Source organism: Ursus maritimus, unplaced genomic scaffold, assembly GCF_017311325.1.
Source record: "Ursus maritimus isolate PB19 unplaced genomic scaffold, ASM1731132v1 scaffold_20, whole genome shotgun sequence".
NCBI lineage: Eukaryota > Metazoa > Chordata > Mammalia > Carnivora > Ursidae > Ursus > Ursus maritimus.
The window spans coordinates 13905538-13933504 of NW_024424453.1; the positions used below are offsets into that span (position 1 = coordinate 13905538).

Consider the following 27967-nt stretch of genomic DNA (forward strand, 5'->3'; position numbering starts at 1 on the left):
ATTTCCTGGAACATATTCCTTCAGTCACTAGAGTAATTCTTAAGCACGGCGCTTTACTGCAGATTATACAGAAAGTTCATATAAGTTTAAAGGAAGTGAGTCTATAATGTAGGTCACTTTGTTTCCCAGGATGATGTGTACACACAAGCACACTCCCCCAACACCCCAAGAGAAGTAATATGCAACGGAACAGAAGTTACACATAGCCTCAGGAGAAACACAATTTTGTAACTGTACGAATTTTGCTTGAAGCTTCAGAAAGAATAAAACAAATTTTTTATGTTAAAACCAGTATGAACAATTTGGAGTGAAATGAATTTTTTTCGCATGAATTTTAAACTAAAATACGTCAACAAAGTTTTTTTGCAATGGGTCACATCGAGCCTCGGTCCTAGGCGGACCTGTGCTTCAGGAGACACACTGAGACACCCTAGTTTAGTGGCACGAAGAATCTTCCTTGAATTAAAAATTCAAGAACCTAAAGAGAACACATGATCCAAACTCCAGCTCAGAGGCAGGTGCGGTGTTTTTAAACTCATCTTATGGATGAGGTAACTTTCTTGCCGACAACTAAATGGAAATCTCTCCACAGGCTTTGCAATTATCACATAAGCGGCGAAGAGGATAAGTGGTCAGGAAAACCGCAATTCATAAATTCGATTTGAGGGAAGGGTCTTTCCGAGTGGGGAAAGAGGCTGAGTCAATCTGTAGCTTGCATTTGCTTGTGTTAGGATAAGAATTTGTCATGTCAACTTGCCTTCTCTCCTGGTGTCTCCTGCACTCCCTTGCCTTTTTTTAGTTGTTGATTTGGAAAATACCAGTCCATCTTAGCTAAAGTAAAAGTAAAATAAACAGTTGTGAAGTGAAACTGAGATTAAAATTTTAAGTCTGCTGTTACTGTCTCTTCTCTTCCTACCCAGAATAATTTCTAATGAAGCCCTCTTTGCTGTCACTCCTTCTTCCCCAAGCCGCACCAAGGATGCAGTTGTTTTTCTTTCAGTTTTAGCACTGCCACAAACTACAGAATCATGGCAAGATACTTAATCTCTCTTGCCCTTTCCTTCAAGTATTGAAGTAGATCTCAAAATCTTTCACACCACCAAATTTCTATATATCTGTATGTTATAAAATTTTACTCGGACAATCACATTAATAGGTAACCTATTGTTTAAACATATATTTTAATACCTTAAAAAAAGCGTCTCACCTCTAGATTCCATCTAGATTCCACCTCTAGAAAATGTCGTCAGCACACTTACCTGCAAACAGATGTGCTCCTAGCAACTCAACAGTAACAATAAACAAAGGAGCAGTAACTGTTTTTTCTCTAGTAGGACTTGCTAGTACACAAAGTAAATGAGCATAGCCAGTGGCCCGAGGGAATTTGGGAACCCACTGCCCAGGTTTTAATACCTGTATTAACCAGGCCAAGTGACCCAATGCTGGCTCTATCCATTCCAGATTAATTCCCAAATAGCAAAGCACTTAATCTGAGCAGTTTATAAACCCACAAAGCCTAAGTGGAGGGAGTGAAGTCATTAGAGGAAAGGAAGGGTCAACAGAGCACAGTATTTTTAGAGTGGCTATCAAGTGGGAAATAGGATTCAAAGACAGGAACGTGACCCAAGTTGCACCAGAATTTTCTGAGACCTCCTCCATGCGCTTTCCTCCCCATCCTCCCCAGCCCCACAGAGTCTTCTCCCACTTTGGTGAAGGCTCAGGGAGAAGTAAGACCAACTTAGATGGAAAGTTCTGACAATCACATTTGAATCCCTGAGGACAACTCTACACCGGATTTTTCAGTTACATGAACCAATAAATCCTTTGCTTTGGTGGGGAGGACTGAATTAATAAATTGAGATTGGGTTTCCCTACTATTTTATGGGTTCTATTACGGTTACTACAACGAAACTAAAAGTATGCATTTTCTCTACTCAGAATTGTAAGCATTTAAATAGATCTGTTTTGCGAGGCCTGGGTGCTCAGCTGGTGAAGTGTCTGCCTTCAGTTTGGGTCATGATCCCAGGGCCCAGGGATCGAGCCCAACAGTGGGCTCTCTGCTCGGCGGGCAGCCTGCTTCTCCCTTTCCCTCTACCTGCTGCTCCCCCTGCTTGCGCTATCAAATAAATAAAATCTTTAAAAAAAAAATAAAAATAGATTTGTTTTAGATAAAGATCAAGATTGGTTGTGACTATTAAACATAAGCATAATGTAGCCTCTGGGAAAATCTAGCAATTGAAAGCAATTTTATATCCAAAGATTTAACATTTCCTTTTAATGTCATCTAAAAAGTTTCAAAATACAAACTCAACAAAGTATAACTAACAAATAGGCTGCACTGATAAAACAGACTACTTGGGACAATGAAGTCCTCAATGTTTTCTAGAAACAAAATCTCCCTCTCATCTCGCTGTTTCTCTCCTGAGCTCCCATTTTACTGAATTCTTATTAAGTCATTCTTTTTTTTTTTTTTTTAAGATTTTATTTATTTGAGAGAGAGCATGCACACAAGCTGGGGGAGAGGCAGAGGGAGAGGGAGAAGCAGGCTCCCTGCTGAGAGAGAGCCCATGTGGGGTTCTCCCAGGACCCTGAGATCATGACCTGAGCCAAAGGCAGATAATCAACTGAGTCACCCAGGTACCCCTCTTATTAAGTCATTCTATAAATGTGAAGCAAACAGACAAAATTTTCTTCTGTTCCTTGAATTATGTTTTCTTCCGGGATGAGTCGTTTGCATTCTGCTCTAGGTACAGCGTCCTCAGGACCAGACTGATGGCGCCGTTACCTGGAAGCTTGTTTGAAATGCAAATTATTTGGTCCCATCTCAGACCAGCTGAATCAGAATCTCCATGGATGGAATCCTGGATTTTGTCCCAATGATTCTTAGGCACATGCAAGTCTTTGAACTAATTCTGCTGCATATTTACATAGTTATGTTTCTTTTATTTTGCTCAAGCTTAACATAGGCAACAGAAGTCATTCCATAAGCTTTGATGGAGTGGGTGACTTAACACTCTTCCCACTCTGAGACCAGTTTATATTATTCTTTAAGATACAGTTCAGAGCCGAGTCTAGATCTATTTGCTTTTCTGAAGCCTAGGGAAAAAGAGCCAAGGACTGTGAAGGGAAAGCCTCATCTGGATTCTTAAAAAATATCTGAACTTTGTTTTCTCTTCTGAGATTAAGTTGTTTTTATTTGTCGAGAGGGAAGGTCCTCATACTATTTTTCCTCCAGATTTGGGAATGTCAGTATCACTTTCTCAGGAATTCTGGAGGTTGGGGGGTAATGATGGACAATGAAGTAAACTGCTGCTCTCTGCTCCAACCCAGCACAGAATTACACCACAGAGCTGTTGTTACTTCGGCAACACTGAAACACAAGTGGACCATAAGGCTTGAGAAGTGGTTTAAGGTCCAAGAACAAGCAGTAAGACTTGAGTGCCAGACGGAGATGGAGGAGTGAAGTGTTAGCACTGGTTGGGTTAGGAGTTATTAGAAAGTGAAAATACTATTTGATACCAATGATTTTTACAAAACAAAACTTCCTACAGTTATCATGTGAAATGCTCGAGCATAGATTTAATTCCACAAAAGAGGGGTTCCTTTTATATCAGCTTAATGGAAGTTTATTTTCACAATGCTATGGTAGTAAGCCCCTAAACTTTATAATCCCTCACGTTTCTCTCAAGAGATACTTTTTAAAGCCTTAGTGTTGAATATCATCAAATCATGCTTAAAAATTCTGCAGGCTGGTTTTAAAATCTAATTAAAATTATGACAATGATAAAATGCCAACCAATCAAGGTCCCAAACTAACAACATTCAAAATAAGAAGGAATTATTATTGGAATCCTGTTGTATTTTGACAATGGTAAAGGCTGACCAACTGCTGTCATTAATGTTAATGCCATAAGAAATGTATTTATATTCTGAAAGCGTATTTGTCTTGCACATCTCGACACTGAGGTATAAAGCCATGTTTTGCCAACATTTTTTTATTAATCTAACAAGTAATTTCTTCCACAACAGCAACTGTGGTAAAAACCCCAATAACATTAGACAACCTGCTATAATGTTCTATGGTCTTCTACTTAATATAGTACATAAACATTTATAAACAACATAGGCACACCAATTTGTAAGCAACTAATAAATTCTGAAATGTTAGAAATATAATAAAACTAATTCTAAATAGTTTCTTTTTAACCTTCCCCTTTTCCTTGTTTATATGCATGCTTCCCACTAATTTTTTCACTAGACTCTATTAAATCCTAGATTTAAATAGGGTCAAAGATAAAACAATATTGAGATGAGTGTCAAAAAAATAACACACTGGGTTTTATCAGTGTCTAAGCCACTTAAAGCTATTCTCCAAAGATAAGTTATTCACCCAAGACAAACACGAAAAAAGTTAGAATTTAATCTTAAGTTTTTCAGGGTTGACCTGTCAGATACATGGGAGCATCCAAGGCTGGAGTCTGGAAGGTCTAAATGCGAAACGGTTAACTTGTCACTAGCGGAATGGCCATCAGTTGAAGAAGGGCCCTACGCACACTGAGCACTGTGTTCAACTTGCAGAAGACAGACGTCTTCTGCTACAAAAGGTAACGAGGCTTTAAGCCGGACTCGCCTTTACCAAGGCTAGTCAAAGATAAAATATTATGCCTGAATAATGACCTCTAAGTAACTTCCAGCTTAGCCTCTATTGACTCTTGCCACTGAATCAACTTAGGTTAACAGTTCTGCAGTCTTAATTAAAAGGAGAAATCACTAAATCAATTTTCTGCAGTGAATTATCAGACTACTGTCCTGTTAGCTAGAGATTAGAGTATGTTCCACCTTGAAGCTGTAAAATCATGATGATTACAGACAATAATTCAACAAATATTCAGCAATAAATGAAGTATAAGGTTGTGCTAAGTGTTTGGTAGACCAGATATTGAATTATCTCATAATTTTTCCTCAAATCCCTTTATTTCTAGCAACAAATCTAGACCTACCACTTCTATTCCCATATGGAAGCTAAAATATGTTAAGACTGTTGATATATGACTAATTTGCTACATTATGATCCTATTTCTGTTAAATTACCTTTATAGTCCAGCAGTTTAAGTTTTTTGCATAAAAAACTATCTTTTTAGAACTCTAAAAAGATATTAAATTCACTGAATAAAAAACTTTTCAATTTTGTTCCTTAAATATAATAAAATTCTGATATATGATGTTAAACAAGTTAAATTATTAGACAAGTCACTTCTATTCACTTAAAATTAATGTAGAGGTTTAACTGAACTTTCAAAGGAACTGAGTTTCAATTATCCTAAAAATGGTAAATGACTTATTATTTGTGTGCAAAACTAAAGTATGTTCCTTATGAAATTATCTGTAAGTCAAAAACAAAAATTGAGGAAGACAACTTTCAAATATAATGTTAATAGGTACGCTGGGCAATAAATTCAAACTTTTTATTTAACTTACATCTGCTTAGCTTTTTATTGAGTTAAGTATAAAGGCCCAGTTAATCAACTCATTAGATTGGTCAAGGCAAGACACTTGAACTACATAACAGTATTTAAAAAGCAGTTGGTCTTTTAGTAATTCTCTGGTAATCACACACACACACGCGCACATACACACAAATTGGTAGAGTACTCTGGATATACGATTTCCCCCCATAATCTCGTATAATGCACTGTTCACAATCTGCAGTATTTTGAAAACTATATAAATTGGACATGACCAAATTAAAGATGCCTGATAAACTCTTATAAAGTATTTGGGAACTTCGGCTGTATTCCCAAAAAGATCAATTTTAAACTATAAAAAAGGAAAATTCATATAAAATCACAACAGATTTAACAGACATCTTTGAAAAGAAAGTCAAACTGTAACTCAATTTTCTACTTTTCCAAATGTGACTAAGGAAAAAAAGGTACAAGTGGTAATGTCTCACTTTTTAAAAACTGTTAACTGAGTGGATTTGGGGAAGAAAAAAAAGCTATACAGTATTATTGCACTCCACGAATGTGCAGAATTCCAGAATGTGCCAGCACTGAAAAACTGTCTTGCACTGAGGTTTTTCAAGAGGTACAACGAGCCTGCCAAGAAAGCATCTGGTCTGTACTAACAGCTTGCTGTCTTCAGTACAGGCCTTCATAATGTCAGTCACGCTGCTCTTGCAAAAAATCCCTTAATGTCTGAAAGAAAAAAGAACATTTCATTTCAAAATTCACCTTATAAAATTAACTCATTGATAAGAAAAGAACTGAGAACATCTCTGCTATGCAAAAGTTAACTAATATTCACCTCTCTGTGTTTACACACATTTGCTTATAAATTTTCTATCTTGAATATGTTAAAAGAATCTGAATGTTAAAAAAAGATATGTATATAAATAATCTAGCATAATATACCAACTCTATTCAGAGTTCCAGTCAAAAAAAATGATGTTACAGGCCCAGCTACTAAGCCTTGAAGATAAAATTAGTAGCACAACCTTACCTTATTTCGTCAGGTCCAAACACTCTTGATCACTTTATAAATTTTAATAAAGAAAACATCCATCTATTAAATCTTAAATTGGGAACTCAAGTGGTACTATATGGAATATCTAGGATTTTGCTGATTTGTGATGAGAATGATGCCTATAAATGATTACTGTATTTTTAAACTACTTACAAAAGAGTTTACAGTGCTGATAGGTGGGGCTATGATCGATGATGTGGGATTGAATCCATATGCACATTGAGCTTCATTTCATTGTCAAGAATTTGAACAAGCTGTTGCATGGATGGGAGGTGACCAGATTCTAGCTTGGACCACACAGGCACATCTGTAATAAAAATAAACAGTACCACCCCTTAAAAGTAGAGTCTATAATAAATGTTCATTTCACAAGTATTTATTGTCTATATATACAGCTGGGGATACAGAAGCGAATCAGAGAATTACCCTTCTTGCTGCTATGGAGTTTACATTCCAGTAGGGGAGATACAAAAAGCACTATACAAATAGCTACAAATCACAATTCTATGCTAAGAATTAAAACTAGAGGGGTGCCTGGGTGGCACAGTCGTTAAGCGTCTGCCTTTGGCTCAGGGCGTGATCCCGGCATTCTGGGATCGAGCCCCACATCAGGCTCCTCCGCTATGAGCCTGCTTCTTCCTCTCCAGCTCCCCCTGCTTGTGTTCCCTCTCTCGCTGGCTGTCTCTATCTCTGTCAAATAAATAAATAAAATCTTAAAAAAAAATTAAAACTAGAAGATGCTGAGGGACATAGGAGGCTAGAAAGGAGCCTCTGTACTTATTATTATTAAAAGTGAGAGGTATCACTAAAATTGAAAAATACTGTCCTTAAAAGTGAGAGCTTAAATACAGGAGAAGACGGGTACAAAGAAGCTGGAGAGGCAAGCAGGGACTAGATCAGGGTCAACAAACTATAAAGCGCCAGACAGTAAACATTTTCAGCTTGGGAAGACATACAGTCCATCACAGCTACTCAACTCTAATTGTAGTTTGAAAGAAACAACAGGCAATACATAAATGAGTGGGCACAGCTGCGCTCCAATAAAATTTTATTTTAAAAAAAGGCAGCTGGGGGTGCCTGGGTGGCACAGCGGTTAAGCGTCTGCCTTCGGCTCAGGGCGTGATCCCAGGGTCCTGGGATTGAGCCCCACGTCAGGCTCCTCTGCGGGGAGCCTGCTTCTTCCTCTCCCACTCCCCCTGCTTGTGTTCCCTCTCTCGCTGGCTGTCTCTCTCTCTGTCAAATAAATAAAAAATCTTTAAAAAAAAAAAGGCAGCCGGACATAGGGTCCACATGGCCATGGTCTGCCAGTCCTGACACCACATCAAGCAGGGCGTTTTGGGTGTATTAAATGTTCCGGTCTTTATCTTGAGGACAAAGTAAAGCCACTTAATGAACTTGATGCAGGGAAGCAGGGAGATGAAAATGATGTGCATTAAAAAAAAAAAAAAATCACTCTACTGTTTGGAGCTGGTATCAGCAGACTTTTCTGTAAGAAGCCAGGTAATAAATATTTAAGGCTTTACGGCTTAAGAGAAAATCAAAGATATCACATAGGTACTTACATAACCAAATAAATTTCCACAAATTTTTCATTGATGAAACTCAAAACTTTAGGTAGAAACACTCAAATTTGAATTTCATATAATTTCCATGTGTCATAAAATAGTCTTTTGATTTTTTGTAACCATTAAAAAAATTTAAAAACTACTGTTAACTCATAGGCCATATCTGACAACCTCTAGTTTAGAGAATGTATTAGAGGGTAACAAAATAATTGGGGCTTGGACTACTGTAATTGTGATAAAGATAAACAAATAGAACTCTGAGAAATGTAGAAGGAGAATTAAGAATCAGACTTGGTAATCCATTAGACATGGAGAGTAAGGGAGAAATTGAGGTTATTCCAGCTTTCTGACATAGGCAACTGGGTAGAATGATAATGGTGCCATTATAAATAAATAAGCAATGCCAGGGAAGGAGCAAACTGGAGTACACGGGAATTGCAGGAAGCAGAGGTAATCCACAGTTTGGGAGTAGCTGAAGATTCCCAGGTATAGCACCTCGAAGAGAGATTCAGAGCTCTTATAGAGTTATACATTCAGAGGTCATCATATGGATATAATTCTCAAGCTAGGGGAGATGAGGACCATATAAAGTGATAGTTTTGCATACTACGAAAAACAGAAAGGCCCAGTGATCATTACAAATCATTTAAAATGTGTTACAGAATGCAAACTATTCAGAACCCACCATTCAAAGTTATCTCAAATGCACCTGTTGACATACACTGGTTCTCAATCATGTTGCTCAAGAAGAAAACCATCATACATGCATAGACCTAAAAGAGAATATAAATAAGTACCGCAGGCAAAGTTATTTTAAAGGCAAAACATTACAACCGAAGACACAGTAATCTTTTAAATATAGAGTCTCATTTTTATTTGGTAACAGCTGTTTTTAAATCTACTTTAAAAGTTTCTATACAGGGGTAGGGGCTCCTGGGTGGCTCAGTCAGTTAAGTGTCCGACTCTTGGTTTCGGCTCAGGTCATGATCTCAGGGTAATGGGTTGTGGTATCGAGTCCCATGTGGGCTCTGCACTCAGCGCGGAACCTGAGATTCTTTCCCCTCCCTTTTCCTCCCCCTGCTCTTTCACTCTCTCTTTCTCTCTCAAATAAATAAATAAATAAAATCTTTAAAAAAAAAGTTTCTATGCAGACTACTATTGCTATTCTGTATGTTCCAGTAACATACACAGAACAAGGAAAATGCAACATTAATTCATAGCTTTATACACATTGAAGAATACATATTCATAATGTAGAGACAGAATTTCTAGAGATTTCATAATAGCCTTAATAAGTTAAACAAAAGAATACCAGCAGAAGAAGGGTTTATTTCACCATTTTTATAATATAAGGTATGAATTCACAAGAGACTAGTGATGCAATAATCAGCAACTCCATGTATACAACCTGTCCAAGTTCCAAACAAATCATTTGAAGTCAAATAAGAAAAAAGTAGATTAGAAAGCACTAGCATATTAAATGATATGTGCTCCCCCTTTGAAGGCAAATCTCTACCTACCCTTTCAAAAGAGACTAGACGTTCCTTTGTGGACAGAAAGGTTTTCATTTAACAAAATCACCTGACTAAAAAACAGGATGTAATGAGGATGTCAATTCACAGCAAGTTATTTCAAAAAAGTGAATAAAAATGCCCATAGCGAGTGAGAAAAAGCTCTCCTCCCAGTCCCACTTGAGCTAGGTGGGCTTTGATTTCATAGAGGTTACCCTCGCATTTGGGAACATTAAGTCTATTTTCATGGGAACAATACACAAGGAAGTGTCATGAAAGCTTTAGCTTTCAAGTACATTCCTCTTCCACAGATTAACAATGTTATATGTCTTCACAAGTAAAATGCACTGAAGTTGGAATCAACAGAATTAATAAATATAACACAAAACGTTATGTGTACTTAACTTTCAATTCGTAATCTTAGGCATATCAATCTTACGAATAATGGGTAGAGACACAGTTCAGTAAGAGGTAGCACCTGACGATGCTTATGTTAAGAAGCCTTGCCTATTACTGGAAATAAGTGGTTCCCTAAGAAAAAGCAGCACAGGTATGCAGGAGTCCACTGAAGGTGGTTTCAGCCTAGAACTAAAGAACAAGACCAGAGAGAGGACTCCAAAACAGAATACTTCTTACAAGCAACCTAAGCAATCTCATCCACGAGAGAAATAGAATTAGTCCCATTCCTCACAGCAGAAAGACAGGCCCTCTAGAAAATGAAAGAAATCTGAAAGGAATGTATGCCACAGCAAGACCCTACAAAGGAAAAAAGAAATAGCACAAGATTCATATATCTATATCTCTCTATACACACACACACACACACACACACAGAAGAGTCAAAGGACAAATAATAAAAACAAAATTTTAATAAGAATAATCTGTGGAAATGTCATTTTTAATGTGGATACTCATTATCACCCATAAAAGTTAGTATAAAAGGCCTACATTATGTGTATATTATGTTTTGTTGGATATGATTTGACCTAATCTACATAATCAATATTAGGTATTAAATTATTTTGTGCCCAGTTTCTACTAGCCACACCTCCCTATCCTTCAAATAGTAAAAAGATAAGACCCAATCATTCTTAATATAGCATTATAAAAACTAAGGCCAAGAAAAAAAAAAATCACAAACAAAAAACTGAGGCCAAGAAAGGTTAAGTGCCATGCCCAAAGATTAAAAAGTGACTGAAGCTGAAATAATACAAGTGAACAGGTGAATCAGCAACAAGTACTTAAAAAACCAAATAATCCATTAAAATATTTTCACTGACAACCTAAAAACCTACAACTATCAAAACTATTAGGTTACATACCTTATTTTCTTGGCCCCACTGCCAGATGCTAGGAGCTTGCATGCCAAAGAAAGCAAAAGGATCCTTGCCAACAATTATTAAGCCTATTAATACTAGTTTGAAGACTGACAGGAAAGATGCTATGTGTCTATTGAAAGAAAAAAAAAAAATTCATCAGAAGCCACAATTTCTCACCTAATTCGAAACTTCATAACTCAAGTATATGTGTATAGACATTTTCTAGACACCAAATCTAAAGGTTACTAATTAATTACAAGTAGTGAAAAAGACAGTAACCAAAGTTTATTGTGGAGTTTTAAAACAAATATGTTTAATATCTTAATCAATCAAAAATTAACTTGTAAAATTATATAGCATTAGCCTTTACAATTATTATTTTAACAGTACAGAATTTCATATCATTGACTTTGTATAAAAATTTGGGAGTTCTTGGTCTGTTTCCACAGTAAAAATTATATAAGAAAACACATCCTTAGAAGGTTGTCACCTCTGAAATAATCCTCCTCTTTTCCTTCTTACAGAAAAATTCTTCCATATTCGGATCAAAGAAACTTGCCACTTATAAAACAGTGTTCTCCATTTACTGTAACCAACTAAGAAATTATAATAACCAAGAAAAGTTAATTGAGCCAATTCACAAAACTTTACTCAAAAAAGTAAAAAAATTCACTTACCTATATATGGGTTGAGGGAGGTAATTTTCTCCTTCAATGCGGATGTCTGGGTACCGCTGGCTTATAACCCGCATGTACTCCTCAAACACCCGCCTATAACCTCAGGAAACACTGCAGAAAAATAAAAGTGCTTCTGTTAAGTGACTTAGAATACCTTACACTTATTTTGCATTTATACAAAACCTAAAAATTGCCAAGATGAAAAAAGTGTTTCTCACAGTGACAAAGTAGTAACAACCCATGCTGGATGATGGCAACACGGAGGTTTGTCCACTAATTTCACATATTTAAATTGCCTCCCCACCATGTATATTCATCTATTAGAACATTAAACTTCATAGATCTGGATTATTGTTGGGCAGCAGCAAATACCTATTCATGTATGCCAGCATATTTTGAGGTCTCAGATCAACTCGCTTTTTGCAGGGTTATCAATGAATATACTGAAATGAAACCAACTCTTATACATCTGAAATAGGGGCTTTCAAAAGTGGGGCACAGAGATCTTAAAAAATACCAAGGCATGAGACATGAAAACTTTGGTTCTTATTCCTACTCTGCCCCTAACTGGGCAACCATGCCTGCTCAATCACAGTAAAGGGAACTTAAAGAACTCTTACATCCCTTCTGACTCTAAAATTTGCTTCTACTTTGCAAAGGAAAACAAAGCTTGGGAAGACAATTTTCAGCAGTATGACAGCAATCTGTAACATTACTCCAGAAATTAAGTCAACAGCATCAAATATCTCCATTAAAATTTTTGAACAACTATAGTGCGGATATATGTTTCCCCAGCAAGAAAAGGGGAAAAGGCCACCAGAGTGCATGTATACGGGGAGGATACACTGAAAACTTTAAGACACCGATGAAAAAAACTGAAGACAAAAATAAAAGATATCTTGTGTTCATGGAGTTCATGGATCAGAATTCATATTGTTAAAATGTCCACACTACCAAAGGCAATTTACAGGTTCAATGCAATCCCTGTCAAAATTCCAGTGGCATTTTTCACAGAACTAGAACAAACAATCCTACAGTTTGTATGGAACCACAAAAAACCCAGAATAGCCATAGCAATCTTGAGAAGGAAGAACAAAGCTGGAGGCACCATGCTTCCTTATGTCAAACTATATTACAAAGCTACAGTAATCAAAATTATATAGTAGTAGCACAAAAACAGACACATAGATCAATGGGACAGAATCAAGAGCTCAGTAATAAATCCACACAAATATGGTCAATTAATTTACAACAAAGGAGCCAAGACTGCAGAAAGGATAGTCTCTTTAACAAATGGTGTTGGGGAAACTGTCACCAACATGAAAAGAATGAAAATGGACCAACTATCTCCCATATCATACACAAAAATCAACTCAAAATGGATTGAAGACTTAAACGTAAGACCTGAAACCATAAGCCTCCTAGAAGAAAACACAGAGGGTAAGCACCTTGACATTAGTCTTGGCAATGATTTTGTGGATCTGACCATAAAAGCAAAGGTATCAAAAGCAAAATAAACAAGTGGGACTACATCAAACTAAAAAGCTTCTGCATAGCAAAGGAACCCATCAACAAAATAAACAGGCAACCTACAGAATGGGAGAAAATATTTGCAAATTAGATACTTGACAAAGGGGGTTAATATCCAAAATGTAAAGGAACCCATACAACTCAATAGCCAAAAGTCAATAAGCTGACTAAAAATGGGCAAAAGGACCTGAACAGACACTTTTCCAAAGATGACATAAAAATGGCCAACATATACACGAAAAAGTGCTCCCTAGGATGTCTATCATCAAAAACACAAGAGATAATAAGTGTTGGCAAGGATGTAGACAAAAGGGAATCCTTGTGCACTGTTGGTGGGAATGTAAATGGTGCAGCCATTATGGAAAACATTTTGGAAATTCTTCAAAAAATTAAACATAGAACTACCATATGATCTAGCAATCCCAATTCTAGATACACCCGAAAGAAATTAAATTGCTCTCTTTAAGAGGTATCTGCAACCCCATGTTCATTTTAGCATTACTTGCAATGTCCATAGACAGACGAATGGATAAAGCAAATGTGGTATAAATACACATAGGAATATCATTCAGCAAAAAAAATCCTACCATTTGCAACAATATGGATGAAATTTGACCGCATTATGCTAAGTGATATAAATCAGACAGAGAAACACAAATTGTATAATCTCATTTTACATGGAATCTAAGAAAAGCCAAGCTCAGAGACATGGAGAGCAGACTGGTGGCTGCCAGGGGCTGTGGAATAGGCAAAATGGGGAGATGTTGGTGGAAGGATACAAACCTCCAATTGTAAAACAAATTCTAGGGATCTAATTCACAGCAAGGTGACTGTAGCTAACAATATTGTAGTGTACACTTGAAAGTTGCTAAAAGAATAAATATTAGATGTTCTCACCCAATAAAAAAAGGTAATTATATGAGGTGATGGATGTGTTAACTACACTTACTGTGAATCATTTCACAATACACATGTATATGAACTCATCACCTTAAATATACATCATTTCTATTTGTCAACCATAGTTCAATAACGCTGAGAGAAAAAAAGGAGGTGGTACCACCAAATCAACAGAAGAGCTTACAAATTCAGGTAAGATTGTTAAGCACTTAACTACATTAAATTTTAAGTTAAGGAACACACAAAGCAAGGAAAGTACAGAGGAAGCAGAATCAGTAACTAAGTAATAGTAACGTAAAACCTAAGGTGCCAGCTTTGTTGATCACACTGTCATCAAGGAAAAACATACCAACCCCCAGCATCAGGTTTATATCTGGCAGGGTATAACAGTCCAAATATTAGATCTCAATTTAAGAAAACTCACTTTTCGGGGGGAAAAAAGGAGGGAGTAAGAGAGAGAAAGAGAGAGAGTCACCAGTTTTCTTTACAATTAATACTTCCTCTACATTTAGAATAAACATTTCACAAGAGATTAAGTCCCTAAAAAGTATGAAATTTTTGCAAAGGGAAACAAATCTCTACAGCTAAATACTTAAAAGAACTTCGAATTTCCACATATTTTGTTTAGTAAACATTCACCTTATCTAATATTTTATTATTACTGTTGTTAGAGTTACCAAATTGTAGTATTTTGTCACAATTACTTTCTGTATAAGAAAATTTTTAATGTTGCTTTTGTTTTGAGGATATTACAAAAAATAATACCTATATGCCTAACTACCTTGAAACCAAGAAATGGCAACTGATTTCAATGCCCTCAAGCTTGCATCAGTGTTTACAATGGAGTTAATTACTTAAAATGATGTTCTCTAACTTTTAATGAAATATTGTGAGAGCTAGAGACAAAGTTAATTGAGTTAAAACTTTTTTTAGAGATGAAGGGGGAAATATGCAGCCCAAAGAGATGAAGTGACTTTTCCACGGTTACACATCCATATATACTACTTACTAATTCACTCACTCAAATCCTTACTGAAAGCCTACTGCATGTCAAGCACTATATCAGACATTGGGTATGTAGTGATGAGTGATACAGATGTGGTCCCTGCCTTTAGTCAGGGCTGAGAGACTACAACATGGACTTTGTGATAGACCTTTCCACTAGACCGCAATAAAACAGTTAGATGATGCAAGAGCTATTCTTCCCTTTGTCCAGGAAATAGGTTCCCTTTGGCCAAAATGCCACAAGTAAGTACCCACACAGTTGACCTCTTGACAGCAGAGATCTCTGAGGTTCTTCTATGATGAAGACCTAGAGATCCTTCCTCTGGGAGAACTAAAAACCTGTGGGCCCCCAGAAGTCCCTCATATCTGCGCTGGGAGTTCCAATCCTTTGCCAGGGGAAGCCCTAAGAGGCCCAGCTAGAGAGGTGTACCTATGTGCAGGCAACACTTCGGGTCAGATTCCTCCTAGTCACCTACTTTTCTGGCTACTGTGCTCAGAAGTCTAGCTCCAGCCTCCATTCTCCCAGTCCCAAGTCTTCAGTATGGTCTCAGACCTTTGGACCAAACTCCAAATGGAATCAGCCCATAATCTTGAAATCCAAAAAGGACTTTAAAACTGTACCCTTTTTCAAATTTGCAGTTATAAAACGTGTAAATCATGAGGATGGAATGTACAGCACAGTCACTATAGTTAACAGCATATGGCATATTTGAGAGGAGCTAGGAGAGTGGATGTTAAAAGTTCTCATCACAAGAAAAAAATGTGTGACTCTATGGTGATCGCTGTTAACTGGGCTTGTAGTGGCAATCATTTTGAACTACAAATACTGAATCTTTATGTTGTACAACGGAAACTAATATGTCAATTATACCTCAACAAAAAAACAAAAACAAAACAAAAAAACTGTACCTATTTTACTTCTGAAAGATGAAGTTTACAATACTGACACAACGTACTTTTAGACAAGTTTACTTACATTTAAGTAACCTTTCCTATCATTGCCTTCAGAATTGTGAAGAAAACCTAAGGAGCTTTTTTCCTATATAATTATTTTCCTCAAATCAATTTTCCTCTTTTGAAATAGCAATCTCTACGGCTGACAGACGTTTTCCAAAACAAAACATACCTAATGTTTACTGAGGTGGACAAAATGTGAAATTCAAGGCACACATGCTGAGGAGCCAGGCATTTCCACTTCTACTACCACACCCAGCTCTTTCAACTTACTTCATTCTTTCTGGGTGCGTGAGTGAAACTATGGCGGCCAGTATACCCCCAACACATAAACAGGGCAACATGCTAAAACCACGCTGCAGCAGCTGCCTCTGCCTCTGCCTCTGCCCTGGGACCAAAGGTCCTTAAGAAGGACATTTGAACTTTGGAATCTTAACGTTGAGTCCTAATCACTTTGCAAATCTCTAGTAATATGGAAATATCTCACTATATAGAGTCAACTTTTGCAATGGCTCACTTTAAAATATTTTTCACAGTACTTTTCTAAAAGAAAAAACTTGCATACAGATCAGATGATCTATGTGAGAGGACACTTAAGAAATAAAGACAATGCCTTGTCTATGCTATTTCAAACAGATGCTGTGCTTTTCTGAGTCCATCATGTTTTCAGTGTCCTGATTCATGATGCCAACCAGCCCCCTTCTCCCCTTTCTATATTTACGTCTGCCCCTAACTGTAGTCAAATGCTTAGATCAAACTTGCGCCCATCACAAACCCCAATCTCTCACATCTTCTTACTAAAAGAAAACAGGGCAAAATTTCAGATATCTATGAAAAAAATATTCAAGATTTCTACTTTTAGCATCTCTTGAATTCACCTTCCCGTTTTATTTACAATAACCTCCTCTCCAACTGTCCTTTCACCCACACACAGGATTGGATCCTGTTTACATAATGAAACCAACCCCTTGCCATCGTTGACAGTCCAGAAAAATGCAAACCTTTCAAAAGAAGGCTTGAGCTCCCTCTCTAAAAGCTAAGAAATGGGATTTTAAAAATTGACTATATCCATAAAGGTGAACGTTTAACATGTTTAATCTTTCAAAGGACTGAGAAGACAAGTGAATCTTCAGAGAAACAGAAAGATAAAGTACCTTTTACTGAGTACAGATGTGAACCAGGGAAGAGTGCATGACGTCTTCTCCAACTCTCCAGTTTTCCATTTTAGTTCGTCTTAAGGCCCTGCTGCATCCCTGCCATTGTGTTCTAAGACTATTCTCTCAATAATTTTAAAATACATCTCCAAATGTATTGTTCAAACCAGTTCAAAAAGGTTTCTGCTACTTGCGTCCCAAGAATTTCAACTAATATTTCTTGCACACTATACCAAGAAAATCAGGAAGATATTTTGTAAATCTGTACTTTCTAATTGTCTACAGCATTGCTCAGTCCAACAGCTCACTGATCACTGAAAGCTGTGTTTTTAGATAAAATCTTTACCTCTCTGTTTTCTGATTATAGATGAAGTACTACAATAATCAACGTTTGTCTGGCGCATCACCTGCTCCAAGATTTCAGGAATGAAGTCTGCAGCATGTGCTATAAATCACACAAGAAACAAGGTATTCAGGGAGTGAAAAATAGACTAAAGTGATAAATATTTTTAAAAATAGAAACAGGAGGGCTTACACACTTCAAAGATCACAATGTGGCCCAGAATTTGCTCAGTTTTTTAAGAAGCTGCAAAAGCAGCACTGAAGAGGTATCAGCGTGTCAGATGAAGGAACAGTATCATATGACATCCAGTGATTTCTCTTCCAGCTACCTCAACTCTTGCAACACTACAGTGGCCACCACAGTAAAAACACATACATGAAATATGCCTAAAGTGGCTTCTAAGATTCCTGGCTTCTTTACTAAGTGTATTCCAAAGATGTGACAAACCTAAAATTTGATTAGTAATCTCTTTTTATTCTCTTCATTCTTTTGTCTTATTCTTGAGGTCACTATCTTCTAGTTTCTCCACACCTTTGGCATACCATTTCAGGAATTCTTTTGCTAAAGAGTATTCCACCAAAAATTTATAAACTGCTTAGTTCCTTCAGCTCTTCCTGGGGAAAGCATTTTATCTGTTTACTCTGGAAAACACTTATTAATAGATTTATAAGGTATACGATCACTCAATAAAGATGACTTGATTAAAGCATTCAAGAAATGGTGACAACTACATTTTGCAGAATTCTTTGTTTCATCTTAAAATACTTCACATATGCCGAGCTTTTATTCTTTTCAATACATTTTTTAATTAGATGTATGATTCACATGCCACAGAACTCACCCTCAGTGCATTTTTGTAAGTTGCTAAAGAGTCTGATAAAAAAATACACTGTGTTCTATGCTGAGTCAATGGCCACACTGAAGAAGTCTCTGGGCTGCTTTATTGCTTTCCTATTTGACATATATATTTATTTACCTGTTGGTTGTAGACTGATTTCACATGACATTAGAATAAACTCAATAAAGAAGCCAGGAATCTTAGAAAACCACCAACAGGATAATGCAGTTGTAATAATAAGTAAGGGTGTGTCAGATATCACAGCAGCAGAAAGAGGACTGGCAGTGGCACAATGAATTCTGGAAGCTTAGCCCCACCGGTAGAGGCATGGAGGCTAGGCCAAGAGTGTTACTGATAAGAGTTATGTTCAAAACTGAAGTTTTACATGATTACATTCTATGCCTAACAGCTACCAAATTTGAACAGAAGCCAACCAGGTAAAAACCTACCAGAAATGAACAATAATTAGGTGATATCTATCTATACTCCAGTTAGGAATATAAAAGGGGGGGGGGCCACAGGGAGGGCAGTTAGGTTATTTGACGGCAAACCACAGTGGACTATAGCAGGTAGTCAATAAATATTCACTGATGACAGTCAAAAGAGATAGAACCTAGAACAAGAGGAAGCAAAACAGACAAAAACCTATGCCTTTTTGGTGCAGGCAATATTCTAATGGAGAGAGTAAACTGGTAATAGTCTACTTAAGAGGATACAGTTCATCAACTGATAATATCTGCAGCTGTTTCTCTTGTTTTGAGAAACAGGGAGAAGAAACAGAAAAAAAAAACACTTGAGGGACTACGGAAAATGTCATAAAATGAAAATAAAGAAACAGCAAACAGAAAGAAGTCAAAATAAGAGCCTACATCCAAAAATATTCTACAAGAAGCAGAAGGATAAGGAGAGGTAAGGAAGCGATGAGGTTGTGGAATATAGGTGAGGTTCAGTGGGGTGGAGTCTGGAGCCAACGACCAAGAAAGAATTCTTGAGGCGTCTTTGGTACAAAATGGTGGTTTATTAAAGCGCGGGGACAGGACCCGTGGGCAGAAAGAGCTGCTGCACCAGGGTTGTGAGGAATGGCCCATTATATACCCTCAAGTTGGGAGGGGGTTAGGGATAGCGTTAAGTCTCTAAGGAATTTTGGAAGCAAGGTTTCCAGGACCTTGAGGGGGCTAGCTATTTTTGGGAAAAGGTCATTTATTACCGTCTAATAAAACCTTAGTCATGAGACCCTTCAGATGTGTATCGATGGACCATATGCTTGGGGGATGATTGCCAATATGTATTTTGGGGGGGGGGGTTTAGAGATAAAAGGAAGTTTCCAAAGGAATTTTTATACATTAAAGTAGACTTATAGAATCTTGGTGGAGGGGAGAGGGTCAGGCTAGGACTGCCTTTGGCCCTTAGCAAAGTATTAACATCGAGGCAGCTGAGTTCCTAGAGGAACATCACTGTGCCTGTTTCAAGGACTTGTCAATGGGCTGTCGGTAGTAAGTAAGGAAATTTAATTGTGTCTACACACATTCCCTTCTGGAGGCTAGGTTACTGATAGCTTTGTTCTTGTAAACTGCTAAGACGTTTGTAAACTGAGGGAGACTCAAGTCTTGCAAGATTGTGGTTAACTGTTTCTTTGTCCTTTAGGGCAGCCAGGAGTGCCTGAGGAATGTCACATACATCCCATGGGGGGGGGGGGAATTGCAGGGTGTCAGCTTCTGCTTTGTCCTCAGCTTGCCTTCCGTTCCCCCTTAAGAAGCACTACAAGAAATCTCAAAACCGAAAAGCAGAATCAAAAAATATTTTGAGGCAAAAATATATATGAGGCCCTAAAAAAAACTGATGGGTAGAAAACTGAGCAAGTGATAGAAGATAATAAAAATTGCAGAAGATCTGAATACTATCATTAGCAGATTTCACAGATCTATCAGCTTTATTTTCAATAAGAGAAACCCCTGATAGCCCAAAGAACATCTGCAACAGCTGATCACGTTACATCACAAAGAAAGCCCAGTAAGTAAAAATAGCCAATGTCATATACTGATTACAGTAGAATAAACTAGAAATTTTTAACCTGCTTAAGATCTTCTAGGAGTATTAACTAATTTAACAATGTCAAATTTTAAATGTAATACCCTTTGACATAATCATAATATTGTACTTCTGTGAATTTAGTTTACAGAAATTATTGGACAAGTATACAACATATTTGAGGATATTTACCTTAGCAAAGTAATTTTGTGAAAAATCAGGATCAACCTAAGCGTTAACCAATAAGGCACTGGTTAAATAAATTAAGGAACACTCATCTTTCATAATAGTATGCCTGCTGACGCATATCTGTATTTACTGACACTGAACGGTAAATGATGGAGGGGAAGGAAAATTTAAAAAAAAAAAAGAATACAACTATGAACATGATCACTTCTGTAAAATTACATAATACAGTATATGTGAGCAGAGTTGTCTTGAAGGAGGTTCTTCAAAATGTTAGTAGAGGGCTACAAGGATTTTTTACTTGTGTATACTTATGAGGGGAGAGCAATATATGTGACCCCAAAATATGCCACTTTGGCATGTGACTTATTTTGAGCTGAAGGCAATTTAGACCAAAGGGACTCCAAAAAAAAAAAAAAAAAAAAAAACAAACAAAAAAAAAAAAAAAAAAAAAAACCAACCAAACAAACAAAAACAAAAAAACTCACTTAACTTCCTTAACTACTTAAAAGAATTTGGATAGGCCCAAACAGAAAGCTATTATCAGGGGTAACTTTTTATCTGAAACAGTAGTGTGGCAGGACAAACATGTATTTAACCAAACATCTGCTCTTCTTATTGTGCAGTGAATTACCCTCCTCCCCTTTGAAGCCCCAGACTCCATTCTATTCCTTAGCTCAGGATATTATATAAGCCTCAATTGCCCAATTTGTTCTGGACTCTCGTATTTTTTATAGGGCTCTCATAAGTATGTAATTGAATGTTTTTCTCCTGTTCATCTGTCTTACGTCATTTTGATTAATAGACCAGCCAAAAGAACCTACAAGGGTAGAATAAAAATGTTTCCTCCCCTACACTTTTTAAATTATTTTTACAAGAAACCTGCATTATTTTTATAGCCAGAAAGCTAATTTCATTTTTTTAAAAGATGAAAGTCTCAGAGTAAAGTTTTCAAAGGTTTACCAAAGTTCTCATCACAACATTAAAGACAATAAAAATAACACAGTACAATGGAACTTCATAAATGATAGCATTTATGCTGTGCTAGTTTTTAATCGATTATCTGACTCTGGCTTTATTTCCTGTCCCTTCCCCCTTCTCTGTGCTGAGTCAGGCTTCATTTACATTTGATCTTCCATTACTTATAAAGCTCTTTCTCCACATCTCCTGGTGCTTTTCCCATACCCTTCAAGATTTCATTTTCTCCTCTCAAAGCCATCCAACTCTCCCTGAATAACCTTTCTTTCCACTAGGTTTTTAAAGCCTTCCATTATGACCTTTTTTAGAACACGTGAACAGACAGAATGCTTTACTATAATATTGTTTAACATGTCTCTGTTTCTCCCACCAGAGACAATGGGTTTTCAAACATTACTGTAAAACACTAATATTTATCTTCCTAAATATTGGACAAAGGGGAAAATAAGTGGCATGTAAAAAAAAGGCATAAAAAACAAGGACTCGATTTCATCAGCAGTTCTTGCTAAAACCCACACAGCAAGATTTCTTCCTCACCAATCCTAGGCTGCACCCCAATCAAGGTAAGATATGGGAAAACATGACTTGATTTCCCTTTCTGGAAAGGAGGAAAGGTGACAGAAATGAAACACATATGTGTGCTTTCATTTTTTGCCTTGAAGCTTCCTACAGTATAAAGCAGTAACAGAATTATTAGACGTAACTGGAATGCAACCAACATCATCATGTTACAGATGAACAAGTTGAGAGCTAAGAGATTCAATAATTTCCGGAAAGTCATTCAGAAGAGGCAGATCAAATAAGAATCTGGGCCTCCAAACTGTTAGTCCAGCAAATGCCGTTTTCCAGTAACTATACTATTCAAAATTTATGAGGTTATCTTGGTATTTCCAAATGATACATTCAATTTGATTTCCACCACTTACCTTAATGGCAAATGGTAAGGAAAGAATGTTGCAATTTTTCTGTAAGAGGAGATAAAACCTTTAAAACCATTCATATTTTACCTACCTCTAAAAGCTTTGGACTAAAGTACTTTGTTCATTATTAAGTAGAAACCACTATTCTGTGTACATTATTCAGTTAGATACTGCAGTTTTTTGTTTAAATAGTAAAAAACAAAGCAAAAGGTGACTAAGTTCTATGTAATTACAGAAACTTAAAAAATCTAACATAGTGATAGGTGTAGCAGCCAGCATTTTATTTGTTCTCTAGTAACACTCCATTAGTACCCTTCTATCTGGATTAATTTACTACTCCTTTATTTCAATGATTCTAAGAAGTACATTTCTCCTATTTAGCATCTTTTTGAAAAATCAGGATTTATCTTATAATCATTTCTGTGTCACAGACTAAATGGCAGTATTTTTCTCCCTCTGAGTGGTATGTAAAATAATGGTGTATCTTATAATCCATCATATATTAGGTTTGGTGAAATACAGTAACTGGTATTTAAGTTTTTAGTTTTAGGGACGCCTGCGTGGCTTAGCGGGTTAAGCGTCTGTCTGCCTTTGGCTCAGGTCATGATCCCAGGGTCCTGGGATTGAGTCTGCATCAGGCTCCTTGCTCAGCAGGGAGTCTGCTTCTCCCTCTGCCTAACGCTCCCCCTACTTGTGCTCTTTCTTTCCCTGACAAATAAACAAAATCTTTAAAATAAATAAATAAAAGTAAAAAAATAAGTTTTTAGTTTTAGGTACTATGGCTATTTTGGGGAGATGAAAATTTCTTTGTAGGATATTCCCCTGTTATTGTTTTAAAAACTCAGGATTCCTCCCATTCCTTCCCATTAAAAAGAAAAAAAAAATCCATAAAATTTGTCTCCTTCGTTTATCATTCTAGTGAATGGCACAGCACCACTCCAGAACTCAGGAGCCATCTTTGACACCTCTCACTCCATACCTCCTCTCCTTCCCCCAAAATATGTAACCCATCACCAAAACCACAAAATTTATCTCCTAAAGATCCGTTAAACCTGTTCCTTTACATTCTACTTCTACCACCACCACTGTATTCCAAGCTCCATCATCTCTCACCTGGGTCCACCTAAATGGTTTCCCCATATCTATTCTTTGTCCCCTCTAATGTCTTTTCCCAGTGAGGCTAACTGATCTTTCCTTATGGCCTGCCAGATCTTCCACGATCTGTGCCACCTTCTCTTTGGTCTTTGAGGACAGTAGCCTTGGCCTCCTTAAACAATTATGTTCTCTTTACTACCAAGGCCACTGACCGTGTTATTCCCATAGCTTGAAAGCTCTCCAGCAATAAATCGTATCCTTTAGACCTCAGTTCAAAGTTGATTTCCTCATGGAAACCCTCCCTAATGCCCTGACTAGGTCTCTCTCCTACCACATAACCTTTCCTTTACAGCACTTAACTGTAATTTTATATGTTGTCTATGGATTAATGACTGCCTTTCCACTCTTGCCTATGATGTCTATGAGAAAACTGAATTGAATTCCAAGCACCAAAGTGCCTGCACAGAGTAGGTGCTCAAATATTTGACTATGCAAATATAAGTCTACAGTAACTAACATGGCCTTTAAGACTCAGAATTTCTCAGATTTCTTCAATTCGGCCTTTTACTAATCTCAGTAAGTATCAACATCCAAATTAGCCTTAGGTCTTTATTTTCTTGCCTCCATATCATGAAAGCAAAGGCTGAGTTTGTATAAATTTAAATAAAAATCTGTTCTTGGAGTAGTTGTTTCATTTACCTCTTAAAAATACTTTTAGAAGTTGGCTGCCCTAAAATTATAACAGTGGATTCTTAAATTAACAAAAATTGGAAAATTCTGTATTCTGCTTATGCTTTGAAATCTTATCTTTAATCTACTATTCTTAGTGAATCAATTGTTAAATATCCAAATAAGGATTAACTGTAAAGAGCTGTCGCCAGTATGCTCTTTAAACTACAACAACTGATTAAATGCTGTAGGTCTGACTACATGTTAAATCTCATACATGGAGAAAATAAAACATGCATACAAACACCATGCCAAACAGTACCTGTCAGTATACATTTACACATAAAATGCATTTTTTCATAAAAATCACAAGAAAGGAAAATGTTACAAGGGAACTTTGCTTTAAGCTCTGATTTGAGAACTTCATTTTTCTTGTGTTCAATGTTTAAACATCCAAATAAGCGGGATAAATTTTTCCCCTAAATAGGAATCAATGTCATCAAACTCATCTAATTCTATTGCTCCATCAATTGACATAAACCAAAGACTTAGGCGTGTAATGCAATACTGTGCACTTCTGGAAGCTTCATGGGGGACCATATCTATATTGTTCACCATGGTATCTTTAGCCCCTGGCACAAGCAGGTACTGAATGAATATTTATTGAAAAAATACATGAATATAGAACAGGAAAGTTTGTTTTAAGCTATTTTCACACTCTCTCCCTTTAATTCCATTTGTGTATTGTGCTGCTATCTTGTTCTAGTAGCCATTATAAAAATGGTATAATTAATAGATGATATATTGAGCTACCGTTAAACAAAGAGCACTCATAAAATAATAAAGGACAAAAGCGATTGAAAGGAAGGCAAAAATAATTCTCTCCTTTGTTCACAGAGGTAATTAAAAAACCCTGCATTTTATAGCACTCAGATTTCAAATAGAATTAAAAGAATTTTCACATATTTATCCTCAATTGTTTTAGCTTCCTCTTCTTTCCCAAACTCGCAAATGAATGTCCAAGAGATTCTACCAAAACCAGACACCCAATATTAAATTTACTATATACAGATTAATCTCTGGGGGAAAAAGTAACAAACAACAAGCTAAATTTACCTGTATATGGAGGGCATACTAATAAAATTATTTCCTATCTACGATTAAAAAACAAAACAAAACTGAAGAACTTTTGTATGTAATATGCTCCAGGTTACTGCAAAAGACAACTCTCATCAGACTTTCCTGATAAGTTTGTGCTTACAGGGGGAAAAAAAAGAAGAGGAAAAGAAAAAATGAAAGAGAAATTACGTATCAGAAACTCAACTGAAGTATTTAAGACTTTTTAAAAAGTTTAATTGAAGAACTAAATGCCCTTCCCTATATTTGTTCACACACTTGGAAAACTTTATTATGAACATCCTCAGTGGAAGGTACACTTGTTAAATTATTGTGACAAGTATTCCATTAGAAGCAATTATAAAAGAAGAGTAATTTGGAAAAGCACAAGTGAAACCAAGACGTGCAAATGTAGGAAACAGAAAAATTACATAACTTGGAAAATGCAGTCTTTTTTAAACTACTTACATCCACAGCACCACAATCCTTAACAATAATTATAGGGTGAAAAATGACAGACGCTTTCTAATTAAAAAAATATATATATGCAAAAAATCAGAAAGATCAAGTCATGAACTCCTGTTTACAGTATTATATGAAAATGATAATATGCTGGCCACATAGCAATACAGGGAGTTCTGTTTTTGTTTTTGTTTTAGTCAGGAGGAAAGTGCAAAGTTTTTTATAGTTTTCACTCCAAAAATAAAGCCTCACCGTCTCACTTTCTGACTCTAAGGCTTACTTAAAGTCTTTTTAAAATTTTAAATATTTGCTTACTCTTTAAAGGATAAGCAAAAACTAGTTGGGTACATAGGAAATCTAACCTTTAGTACGCTTAAATAAATACATAAAGTTTTAAAAAACCATTTTAACTGCATTACAGCCAACACCAATACCCCAAAGTATCAGCACTCTGAAAATTTACCGATCTGACCATCCAATCTTGAAAAAATGTCATCTTTTGTGATACAGGATTCTAATTTCTACAGTTTTACCATTTTAGTTTGCCTTTCAACTCTTCCCCCAACCCCACCTACTTTATTACATGCATCACTGCTCAGGTTTTAACACTTAACCAGGTAACGACAAAATCACTTATAGAACAAAGTCCAAAACTGCTGGGGTTTTTCTGGTTTAGGGTTTTTTTTTTCTTTTTGTCTGTTTCTCTGAATGCACAGGAGATTTGAAAGGCAGCAAAGAAAAGACATGCCAGTACAGACAACTCCTGGGAGGCGGGTGTAAGGGGGTTTGGGGGAAAAGATAAGAGTTGTCTGGAAGTGAACCCTTGTCAGAAGAGCAACGTGCTCCTTTTTAAAGACATTTTGGAAATTGCAAACTGAGAATCAGCCTCCCTGGACCTCTCCTCGCCCTCCGGCTGTCAGAATCCCCACTCCCTCATTCAACAGTCACCCCGGGAGGTCCTGGAGAAGAGGCGTCGGTCAGTCGCGGGTCTCCTCCAACAAGCCAAATTCAGCGAGGGGCAGCGAGGGCGCCTGGCATACCCCTGGGAAAGGGGAGAGGAAAGGGGCACCGGGTGGCAAACACTCGAGCTCCTCCGCCGAGGCTGCGCCGACTCATGCCCACCTCCGCAGGCAGCCGGGGTGGCCATGGCGTGACGCCGCCGACCGGTCCTCCGTACTGACAAGTGTCCCCACGTCTTCGCTTTTCAGTATTTAACCTTTTCGTGCCCTCCTTCCCCACTCCCACCATTCTAGGAGGCAGAAAAGAATTGAGCCAAGTGAACGGTTATGCTTGCAGGAAAGAAAGGCGGCCTGGCAGTCCCGGGAAGGAGCCCGGAGAAGGCAAGCTGCGGAAGGCTGCTGGCGCCGTTCTTCCGGGCCGGGGCAGGTTCAGCCCGCTAGGCCGCGAAACCGGCGCCTCGCGTAGCGACAGGGGCCTCGCAGAGGTGCGGCGGCGTTGCCGGGGCCCGGCGCGCATACTCACCAAATCTGGAACTTGAGCAGCGGCCCCGTGGCGTACTGCATCTTTAATCTTTTGCTAGGCACGCCGCCCAGGTTGGCCGAGGCATCGCTCCGGATCACCGCCGACGCCGCCACCAGGAGAACTAGCAGAATCCTCATCTTAATCGAGCCAGCCACTTCGGCCGCGCTCAAACTGAGACTGCAGCCAGCCCAAGGCCGAGCGGGAGCTGCGAGCAGCTCCCCAACGCGCAGGCGCGATCCGCCAAGGTCGGGGAGGGAAGCAGAAATGCGCCTGCGCAGGCCGGCGCCAACGCACGCTCTGGGAGGCAGAGCTGACCTGTTTCACTGTCCTGACCCACCATCTTGGATGTGTGCAGAGGCTGGGATGGAGTGAGTTGGGTAGGGAGGAACGAAGTAGTTGGTAGAATGTCAGAGGAGCCTTAATCATAGCACATGTGGGTTCTACATACAATTTCACTTAATTCAAACAGTGCTCTGCCCGAGACACTCAGGAGCACCCATTTAGCAGCCTTGATGCAGGTGTGGGAGATAAAAGAGAAAGCCCCAGCCTTCCTAACGGTTAATGCTTCAGTCTTTTTGAGTGCCATACTACGGCTTTTTCTTTGATCTTACAATATTGCTCTCTCCTAAAAGAATGAATATTTTTAAAAAGACTTTTGGAAAATTTCGGTCATGTAGAGGAGTAGAATAATTACCTTACTCATTAACAAC

The 27967-nt window shown here is 37.6% G+C and overlaps 1 protein-coding gene across 1 annotated transcript; it reads right to left on the bottom strand.

Moving 5' to 3' along the window:
* Positions 1 to 3977: 3977 nt before the first annotated feature.
* SELENOT (selenoprotein T) lies at positions 3978 to 27487 on the bottom strand. Its single transcript, XM_008707149.2, has 6 exons — positions 27258 to 27487; positions 11598 to 11708; positions 10924 to 11050; positions 8776 to 8863; positions 6679 to 6832; positions 3978 to 6197 (listed from the first exon to the last, which is right to left on the bottom strand). The coding sequence occupies exons 1-5, from the start codon at positions 27392 to 27394 to the stop codon at positions 6708 to 6710; spliced, it is 588 nt and encodes a 195-aa protein (XP_008705371.2). The 5' UTR covers positions 27395 to 27487; the 3' UTR covers positions 3978 to 6197; positions 6679 to 6707.
* Positions 27488 to 27967: the final 480 nt, after the last annotated feature.